Below are 11,215 nucleotides of genomic sequence, written 5' to 3' on the forward strand. Positions count from 1 at the left end.
CTTGCCTGCATTGTGAATGTATCACAGGTCCTGGAATGCCTTCAAGCAGCAAAGCAGAGGCTTAGTGCAACCTGTCACCGGGCAATCTTCAATGTGGAGCGGGAAGAGTTGACGGACAACTCAGTGGACTACACACTGCTTACTGCATGCAGTAAGTCCCTAAAGGTGTTCTGCCCTCATACGGACCTCTCCAGGGCTCTGGAATGTCTCAAGGTAAGACCTATGCAGCTGGAAAAGTGCATTCGATGGCCACACTCTGAAGCACCAAAATTAAGGAATTGAACATATGGAGAGTTAATTTCTACTTTATATTGGACAATAATTCAAAATTATGATGTACTGAGTAAAATTTATCATTAATATTCTTTTTCTGAATTTCATTAGACACTCGTAGGTAAATTCACGAGTAAGGTAAATACACTTCCAGAAAGATGTTATTGATCCAATTCCTGGTGTGTTACATAAGGTAGTTTCTATAACAACCGAATAAAAATCATTAATGGCTTTTGAAAGTTAAGCAATGAAAATAAATATCATGATTAAGATCATTAACCAAGAAACTGGGACTGATAATCCAATCCTGGAAAATAAGCTGACTTATAAGTGGAACCAACCCATCCCTAAAAATAGGTATGTAGTGCATGCTTTATTTACAGTCCCATCACATTGCTACTGCCACCAATTTACTACCATTCTCATAATTCCATCCAATTCTCTCATTTTTAGTGGGGCTGGTATTGTGTTCACAAACATGTTGTTTTGTGACATGGTATGTATGGCAGCTGACACTGCCTTGTCCTCCAAAGCCAGTAAAATTTGGCAGGCAAAAGAGAGACCTTGGTAGCTTAAGTGATACAGAGCCTGGCACAAATTCAGAGTACATATATATAAGTTTGAATCCTAGTCAAGCCGAAAGATTTGCCTGTTAGGGCAATGTTGTGTGTGAAGGTAAAGAATGAATAATGATAGTAATAACTTCACTGAGAGTCTAACAAGTTTTGCCACCATTTTATTGCAGAAATTCCGGAACAAACCTTCTTTCGATAGAAAGTGTCAGAGTGTAGTCATCCGCAGAATGATTGAGCAGTCGTCCGACTATCGCCTAAACCCTGTGCTGCAAGCAGACTGCAAGACGGACATCAACAAGTTCTGCTCGCACGTCGTGGCATCACAGCCAAAGGATTTGGAGTTGGAGGGGAAAGTGGTTAAGTGTCTCAAGGTGAGAGAGTGTGTAATGTGCTCACCAGATGTCACCACAGTCAGTTAAGGAGGTGGAAGTTGAAAAAAATTAATTCAGCTGGGCCATACTTTTTAGTGGGCAAGTTTGAGATTGGGAAGGATGAGAGGTCAAGAAGTATTTCAGAGTGCGAAATGCAACGAAATTAGAGAGTATCTTATCTTCTAAGATACGAGTTAGAGCATAAAATATGATAAAATTGGACCATGACGTAGAAAATTCTTTTTTTTTTTTAAGTATTGCATGGCCGTAAAACATACGTTAACTGCGGTCGTTCATGTTGAGTTATTATTTGATTCAGTAATTCTTGTTCTTCAGCTGTTGATACATTTTCCTGAGTTATTTTTGTATCTATGAATGCTGAAAACCATCAATCAAGTCAATTGCCAATGACTTATAAATGGCAAACCAACTGTATCAGAGTAGCTATGGCCGGTTCTATTGTATACTCTTTGTTTTAATTCAGCTTCAGGGATTTTGTTGTGCTTGTCATTTTATTTCCTCATTGATATCATGACAATTCTCCTCCCCTCATTTTAAGTATGCCTCATTTATCTTTTTCTTTCTTTCCTTAGGAAAAATTTCATGAGCACCAGCTGAAGAAAGAATGTGAGCGGCAGATTTCTACAATGGTCATCGAAGCTGCCCTTAATTATGAAATGAATCCAGCTCTTGCATCTGCATGTAAAATGGAGGTAAACATTTTTTTCTCTTTGTATTTGGCTTTTTAATCAGTAGAAACAAAGGGAATCATTTTAATATCATATTTAATAGAAAACCTACAATGGGTATAAAACCTGCATTCATTCTAAGTACTGCAATCCTAAGACTGTATATTGCAGACATCCATTTCACACTTCCCCAAGGTAGTTTCTGTAATTATGCTCATTATCTTTGTGTCCTTTATCTCCACCTACGGCTCATCTCATCATCATATTCCTTCACTTCTATGCATTGTGCAGAGACTTCTACCTTCAAGCCATGGGCAGGGGGGGCAGCTTCTGGGAGGGGCATAGGGGGCTGCCCCCTCCCACCCCCCAGAAGCAAATATTGCAAAAGTCTTGAAGCAAAATCAGTACTGAATTGAAACAAAAGTATTCAACAAATTATCTTTAAACCCATGAAAAATACTATGCATGTATGTATTAGTATAAGATATGTAACTAAAATAAAACTATTTTTTCAAGGAAATAAGTAATCTCATAAACTAATGTCAGAACTTGGTTTGCCCCCCCCTAGTTATGATCCTGGGTACGCCCTTGTTTCAAGCCGTTAAGTTTTGGAATTCATCAATGTCAGACATCATCAGTGTCTTGCACTTCAAACTGAGGTGGAGCTTATCACATTCAGTAATGTAATGAATACTTGATTGCCTCTATCTTCATAACACATGCATGCTTCAGTGAGAGAATATCCACCTTCCCTATTCAAGGTGTTTACTTTCTTTGTGATCTCTATGGCATCACATATTATCCATGGATAATGCCTATGTTCATCGGATATTAGATTGGCATCTTTGAATTTTATGATGTGCATGGGGCCTGTTCATGTGTGCTCAGCTGCAGCGGAGAGTTCAACTTCCTGTTCTTTGTAGCCCTTTGATGTGCAATTAGGTGGCATTTCATTGATTTGAAAGTTTGTCCAATGTATCTAACCACATAGGTGCATTGCATTTCATAGGCTCTTTGATGGTACAAATCAATATTAGTACAGTAAAGCCTCTTTACATCATAATGGAGGGGACCAAAATTTGGGCAATTTGATGCATGGAGGTTCACTATAGAGAGGTTTTAGTGACATGCACCATTTTTTCATATCCTTTGGAAATAAAAGGCACCACTGTCTTTTAAACCATTATATTTATGCATTTAAATAAGCATACATGCATTGGTGAACATGTATTTATTATTTAATGATAACAGAAAGCGAGCGCTATCGCGTTATTTTTACCATGGTTCAAGAGAAAATGATGTGATCTCTCTTAATTCAACTCTCTCTTAAAATGATTAGGATAGTCCGATATCTTTTTTCTTATTTACTGTTGGGTGTGCTCACACAATGAACATAAGTAATGGTAAACGTGAAAATTACAGCATATTAAAGGTGTAAAAGAAAAAATATAAGGGTGAAACATTTATTGCTGAAAATGTCATTCCATGTATGTGATTGCGACTGCATTAATGGTCTCTAGTTGTCTCGGCACAATTTGCAGAGGTAGTTAGGCCGTCTTGGGGGTGTCTCCTTGGTATGATAAGTGGAGGTTTTATGAGATAAAGAGGTTCACTAAAAAGAGTTTTGCCTACAAATTTACATGTAAATCTGACGGGACCGTAAGGGTGGTATGAAGTATGGTTTATGATGTAAAGAGGTTCAGTACATAGAGGTTTTACGGTAACATCAAAGGCAGGGAGGAGTGTATGTAGAGCTATTTTGAATGACGTGTCCATTGCAGGTGGAGGGTCTCTGTGCAAGAGGTGGAGGAGGAGAGGAGGAAGGAGGGGGTGCGATTGAGGAGTGCTTGAGGGAGAAGCTGGTGGAGGGCGCCATCGGACGACGGGAGTGCCGGACGGAGGTGGCGGCATCTATCCGGGACTCGCTGTCCGGCTCTCGGCTGGAGCTGGACCCTCTCCTTCAGAGGGCATGTGCAGCAGATGATGCCCATCACTGTGCCAACGTGCCAGAGGGTGGAAACCGTAAGTACTGTTGTTCCTTTACATTTGCACCTATGTACTACGGTGCATGTTATTTTGGGAATCTCAGGGAAAGTTGCTCGGAGTAGTTCCCCCCTACTTCTGCCTCTCGTGCAATTATTTGCTGGGTAACAATGCGGTGCATGGTCTAGGATAAGGTTTCTGCCATCGTGCAACAGTTTAAATTGTGTATGATTTTATACTTTCCCGGAGAACAGAATATTTAACCTTTTCTCGGGTTTCTGCACAGGTAAGATATTCTACGAGCGCTGACGTTTCTGGTTCTTACTCGTCACCGATTCTCAAGGCTACTGAGTGAATATTTGAAGCGAGGATTGAAGCTCAGCATCAGGATAGTCGGTGTCCCGATTGTTGTTGCGGAGGACTGTGGACCGGCGTAGGCTTAGCTTAGATCGTATCTTTGCGGGACAATACCAGATCACATTGCTCCACTTCGTGTGTCATGAAGCCTGGGATGTGTGGGTTTAGGAAATGAGTGCCAATAATTGTCTTGCAAGGCCTCATTAGTAGATAAAGGTGCCTCTTTTGATAAAGGTGCACTTTGAGGGAAATGCATATTAAATAGCACCAATACGAATGAAAGGATGAGAATCAGAATATAAGGGTTTTATCCTTTGCCATCAGTTATAATGAGCACATGTTAGAGCGCAATTTTTCAGGAATTATCCCTTATTCACCAAGATTCTACTGTATGCTGATCATAGTATTTAATTGTGTTGCACAATACATAAATGCCCTACATTCAGTGAAAATGTCATAAAATGACTGATTAAAAAGAACATATGTCAAGCGATTGGGAAAAATAAGTGGAGAAAGTCCAAATATAAAGGTCATGAAATGGAATAATATAATTCAAAAGTGCCCAAGACGTAACATTGAGATCAACATTGCTGTTCTCTAAAGCTATCATTGTCTTCCATTGTAGTATGGCCTTGCATTGACTGAGAGTTTAACTACTGCTGTAATGAGTCCAATGTATATCGATCAAAAGGAGGGTACTACCTCATGCAATTATTTGCGGAGTAACAATGCGGCACACATTTTAGGATATGGTATGGATAAAGGAAGATACTTAAGGAATCTCAACACCCATATCGCAATCATACCTAGATAAAGGCCTGAGCACTTGTTTTTGGCATTATACATTGAAAGGCCTGTCCTATTGCATTACTAGGGAACGCCTACACAGATTCTGACTTTTTTCAAAGTAATGGTGGCGAGTAATGAGTCAATTCTTACATTGCTCTGGAAAGGAAGGCTAATGGAGGAAGCAAATAATATTTTATCCGAGAGTGCATTTGTTATTTTCTATAATTTGGACCTGTTATTCAGTTTCTCACTTACCAGAAACTATGTAAACATTTTAGTAATCAAATCCATTTACCCATGACACAATTAGTAACAAAATTTCTAGATAAATATATGAGTTGGTATCTCCAGCACACAGTTACACTGAGTTTGATAGGCTTGAAGGTAAATTGGCATCAAAGTTTTGTGGCTAGCATAAATCTCTTAGATATTACACCACAGGAATTGAATTTATCAGTGCTCCAGTCTTTATAAACATGGAACCATGTTTTATATTGGATGAAAATTTCTTAGTGACAGAAGTCTCTTGTTAAATTCTTGTGTTTTCCATGGCACATATTGAAGTGCGTAAATGTGCAATGTATTATTTTGTGGTAATACAAATGTAATGAGAAGGAAAGACTTTAAACCAATTTTCAAGCATGCGGCTATTCCTCAGCAATTGTGCATAGCCTTAGTGTACATTAATTTTGCAGCAGTAGACTCTCGTTCTTATGAGCAGTATTATTGCGAAGTTCTTGTTTTTACAAAGCAAATCGTTGGCCCCAAAAAAAACGCTAATCCAATCTATAGTAAAAAAAAAACATTATTACGAAATTACAAACCTCAGTTCTGGTACTGGAGGTTATAAAGTGAGCTTTATCACGAAGTTCCATGAATATGCTGCTGCATTTATGCACTTACTGATGGTGTTTTTAAAGGTGGATATACATTATGCTACATTATAATCATTGCGCTACATTTGAGTTCTCTTTGTGCGCTGTGCCCTAGAGTGCCAATCATAGTTCTGTCTTCTGTGGGAGATGCTTCAGTAACCATGTTTCATCATATATTAAGCCTCATTCTTATGGAATGACGGTGACGCACTCATTACCGCTCATAAATTATGAACAATATGTCCTCTTCTTACAAACATTCGATTTAGGAACTTTCAGAGTTATGCATGTTTCAAAAATTTGAGCGTGCCCAAAATTTCAAATTTGGCATCTTTTGGAGCTGGCCCATGTGACTCAGTGTGGCGTGAAAGAACTCACACTTTGGGCACAGTCTGAGCAAAATGTCAGTTAAATCCGTTGTGAAGTCAGTAACAGTTCAGCTTTTCTTCCTTCCCACCGACAGTGCATTTCATTCGTCTTCAACCGCATCGCTCGCGCAGCTAGATCAGTTCTTCACTATCTAGAGTTAACGCAAAATTATAATGCAGTGTTGCATTATGCTGGACAACCACAATTTTCATTGCTTTGCATTGGTTATCAACGTACGAACAAGCTCTCAGAACGTATCTTGTTCGTAGGTCGACTTACTGTATTTGTACATTATTTAATCGCTTACCGTATTTACTCATGTAAGCCGTGTCCTCAAGTATCCCATGCATCCACATTTTTGGGCTGGCTCATGCGGAAAAAAAAACTTCCTAACACTTTTTGGGTGCGATCTAATATAGGAACTCCTGAATCTTTGTTGAAATGATAAATTTACGTTTCCATGATTAATAAGGCTAAATAATGTTAGGCGTGTAATTCCTGCAAAGGTTTCCTTGTTTCATTGCAAAACTCTTGAGAAACAAATGATAAGAATTTGAGGGAAAATAGAATGTGGCTTACATTAAAATTTGGAGGATTCGTGTAAGCTACGCACCCCCATTTTTTCACCTGCATTTCTGGAAAAAAAGGTGCAAGGCTTTTTTGGGTAAATACAAAGTATTTACCCAAATATTTACCCAAGTATTTACCCAAATACAGAGTATTTACCCAGAAAAGCCTTACTCTGAAGCTATTTTACAGTACGAGTATAAGTGTGGGAGATTGAAGAGATAAGGAATTTTTGCAAGGTATATCTTTTTGCAAATAATCCTTAAAGAAATGCTCTTACGAAATCCATTATTACGAATCTCCGGTTTTTCAGTCCCGTGAACTTTGTTATAACGAGAGTTTACTGTAATGGCCTATACTATAGGTATACATATTTCATTACTTTATTGCTTCTATCAATATTCCATGAATAAATCAAAATACTATTGATGAGCTCTTATTTGGAGCCCTCCTCAGGGGCCAGAGTTCAAAGTGAATTTGTACGTCTTTGGATTCCTGAGGAAGGTGGCTAGGACCACCTACAGTTAAATATTAGAAAGTGTTGATTTTATAGGTGTGTGTCTTGCCCCACCTGTGTTTGAGGATACGTATATAAATGCAACTTGAAAGTTAAAATAAGGTTATATGAGCTAAATTATTCTTTATGCACATACGTACTGCTTGCATACTATTCTTACTGAAGTTTAATGCAGTTCTGTGAATTGTTGATTTGTCTTACAGATATTCTTTGCCTGCAGTCTGTGATGGACAATGGCAATTCTCTTCGTGAAGAATGCAGTGTTATGTTGCTCAAGAGGATACGCATGTTCAACACGGCTGCAATGGTATGTGGTTAAGGTTCACAATTGGGATTGGGCATATCCAAATTGTGTGAAAAATCCACAGAGAAAAAATTATTTCCCTTGACTGGGGTTCAAACCGGGATCCCTCGATTTCCCGGCCACGTGCTTTAGCCATCGGCCAGTGGAGGGGTCGGGTTTGAATCCCGGTCAGGGAGAATGGCTTTTTTTATCCTCTGTGGATTTTTTGCACAATTTGTTCATTGTGGGTGACTCCGCAAAGTTATCACCGTGGCTGGTCCCGGTATATTTAAATTGGGCCTATCCAAGTCGACTTAAGTCAAAAATTCATCTTAGTGTACACTTCATTGGTAGGATAATGGCCAACATAGTTGGCATTTTCTTTATCGCTTTTGTGTTTCTTTCACTATTAAATTAAGAAATTCAAACACAACTATGATTTTATCTGTAAAAGGTGAGTCATATACGTGTAGGTACTTCAAAGGTAACAGAGGAGAAACAGTTTGATTCAAGCATGCCACTAGCACTATCAAAACAAAATGTAACTCACAGGAGTGAGGGCATCTCTGTATGAGTTTTAATTGTGTTACTCTTGTATAAACACTCATCCTTTCAGCTGTGGTAGCTAAGTGGGAAGTCTTCGACTGTGTGTAGGAAAATTTTGCGTAAGGAGCCTCAGCCTTTTTCTGCAGGAAGGGAAAGAGCACATAGAATACCCTTGCAAAATCCTCCCGACCCTTTTCCCTAGGGCCATCTAGTAACACCCCACCCACTAATGGATGTATTAGTGGAACTTATTAGTGGATTACATTAGATTGTTGAGGGTGATGGGGTGCTGGCCAAAAGAAATTAGACTTAAGTGGTAAATCCCACTTGATGAAAATTAATTTTCTGATACTCAATTTCAAGCTACCATATTAACACTTCATGACTTAAAACTACTACAAATTATCCTAGACTAATTTTTAACGGCACTGGTTTTAGTTTTATTTCTAATTTGCATTAAATTGACCATTGGCGGCTTTCACCTTATAGTCATAAATTATCCATAGAGAAACAATCGTGGAAATGCAAAAAGAAGGGGACACCCTCAAAGGAATGAGCTCAATGTGAGCTGGAAGACAAAGTCATTCACTGGTTGTAGTACATTGAATTACATACTTCAAGTCATGATGACTTTGGATGCATGTGTTATGTCAACTTATCAATTCAAAATGGGATAATACTTGCATTATGGGCTTTCAAAGGGCCTATTTTCTTCATAAGTATGGTTATCCTGACTGAAAAAGTGACAGTTATGTTTTTTTTAAAGTTTGAGGAAAAACTTCCGGCAAAAGATATAATCAATAGACGAATCAGCAACTGCAGAAAGGCATCATACCCAAGTTGGATGATTTTTCTTTTTTGTTCTTTAAGGTGTTGCTAGGCGCAAGACTCGAAGTTTCCTACTAAAAGGAAACATGTTATGGAAACATATGCTCGGTGTTATTAGCATGACATGTTTCCTTTTAGTAGGAAATATTTAGTCATGCAACTAGCAACAACTTAATAAAAAAAGATAAATTTCCCCACTTGGACATGAAGCCTTTCTGCAGTTAGCAATTCATATGTAATTGCAAAAAAATAACATCCTTATTATCGATGTGGTTTTGCAAGTTGTGTCTTTGAGGGCACTGAAGTTCATTCTGAGAAAAAGCAGGTGATTGAGTAGACATTGATTCAACCCAAGGCTTAGTTTGCATAGGTAAGAGTAGAGCTCAACCCTGACTAGCCCAGCCTCCTCACACTTTTTTTTTTTGGGGTTTGTCCTAACTTCTTTTAGTCTTCACTGGGGATTTGGAATCCTGAATAGGTTAAAACTGGGTTTGTAACTCAAAGCTCTATCAAGTAGGATACCTCACTCCGTGAACACATTAAGAAAATTTTCTTTGCCTTTTTGTCCTTTTCAGATTGTCGGCTACCCACCTGAAACAATGGGTGAACTGTATGCGCAGGTAGTACATTCCCCATCACGCAAGTACTTTCTACTTGTTGGCCTCTCAAGCATTGGCCTCTTCTTCATCTTGGGATTGTTCTGCGGCCGCGCCTCACGTAGGAATATTGTCGTGAGGAAGAGGTAGTGTTGCCAAATGTGGAAGGAGTTAACCTCCAGTTTTTTCCTACATCTGCGACAGCTGCATTCCCAATGCTGTGGGCCTGTCATAGTTCCAGGCACCGTATAGTGATTGGTGCTACGTCAAGATTTTGGGATGTGAATCTTTTTGAAAACTGCTGATGGTGACGAAATGTTTAAAAAGAAAGTCATCTCATTCTCAAAGAGCCACAGTATCCTTGTTTACATCACAATGCATGGTGGCAATGACGACATTTCCAGATTCATATTATTTGTTCCAATTTTGTTTTGCTGGATCTCTGGTAAGATCAATCTATTTAATTATTGTATCTCCTCTGGTGATCTCTTCATATGGGAATCAAAATTGAGGACAAATAAAATTTTTGTTTTGATTTAATGTTGGTTTTTTTGTGGAATAGTGTTGGTACACTACAAAACCTTATGTCCTATGGCTTCATAGACCCATTATTTCCCTATTGAGCATAGGTGCCACTGATGTTAGGAATGTGTAATAGCGCATTGTTAATTGTCAATCCTTGTCATCAAGCCTTTTCTGATTGGGTGGTTTGTTGCCTCCTATCTCGAGCCAATCTAATCTTCCTCATTGTTAACTTCCAGGGATTGCTATGTGCATATTCTGTGTATTGATTGAAGATCTGTTCCTTATAGTCTGTTCTTGATGGATTCTTATGTTAATCTCTCCAAGAACTCGGTCTTGCAGCATAGGTGTTTTATCCCAATGACAATGAATAGGATGGAATATCAGCCCTGAGGATGGAAACCAACTCAGTTTTTTAAACTTCAGCAGACATGTTGTCATTGACCAGGTATAGATTGAGGTCTTTGTTTTGGGAGGGCTGCAGATTATAAATCCTGGTAGAAAATTCTGAAGTACATGCCATAAAAACTGGGGAATAAATTTTGGTTTTATAGTGATCACGTGGTCACTATAATCAATGTTCTTGTGAGTCCTATCCATCACATTCTTTGGTAGATAACAATTTTGCATGAATTGAAGATTAGCAAAAAGAGTTGCTAATTTTAACAGTACATACCTCAAATTGACCATCATATGCATGGATGATGCTTACCAGTGTCCCGTAGAGCTAATGTAAGTTCATTCCTCCTTTTCCGTAAGAATGATTATGTGTTAAAATGCACGAAGGGGGCAAATGGCACAAACAAGTTAAAGGGATAATGTTGAATTTCCAATGTAAGTGAAGAAGAAGATGAAAAACAGGCTACTATTTATCGCAAGCAAGGCACACTAAATCTAGGAAGAACTAAATATAACTGACGTAGGGAACGGTCTGAATGGACTACAAACAGTTCAATCATTCAATTTTGTACTTTTTCTTTAAAAATACTAGTTTTTAATCCTATTTTGCGTTTTAAAATCTTTTCCATTTTGATTTAATTTACTTTTATCTTTTGTGTATTTTTTTCCATATTGC

At 38.4% G+C, this 11,215-nt stretch overlaps 1 protein-coding gene across 1 annotated transcript in view; it reads left to right on the forward strand.

Moving 5' to 3' along the window:
* The window catches only part of LOC124162087 (Golgi apparatus protein 1), a 43,327-nt gene extending 33,169 nt beyond the window's left edge, over positions 1-10,158 (forward strand). The window contains exons 13-18 of the mRNA XM_046538463.1: positions 28-213; positions 1,019-1,219; positions 1,813-1,932; positions 3,690-3,930; positions 7,569-7,672; positions 9,598-10,158. Of these exons, the coding sequence (XP_046394419.1) occupies positions 28-213; positions 1,019-1,219; positions 1,813-1,932; positions 3,690-3,930; positions 7,569-7,672; positions 9,598-9,768 (1,023 nt within the window). The 3' untranslated portion in view covers positions 9,769-10,158. The remainder of the gene's footprint in view (positions 1-27; positions 214-1,018; positions 1,220-1,812; positions 1,933-3,689; positions 3,931-7,568; positions 7,673-9,597) is intronic.
* The last annotated feature ends 1,057 nt before the right edge of the window (positions 10,159-11,215 follow it).

This window comes from Ischnura elegans, chromosome 7, assembly GCF_921293095.1.
Source record: "Ischnura elegans chromosome 7, ioIscEleg1.1, whole genome shotgun sequence".
In the NCBI taxonomy this organism is placed as follows: Eukaryota; Metazoa; Arthropoda; class Insecta; order Odonata; family Coenagrionidae; genus Ischnura; species Ischnura elegans.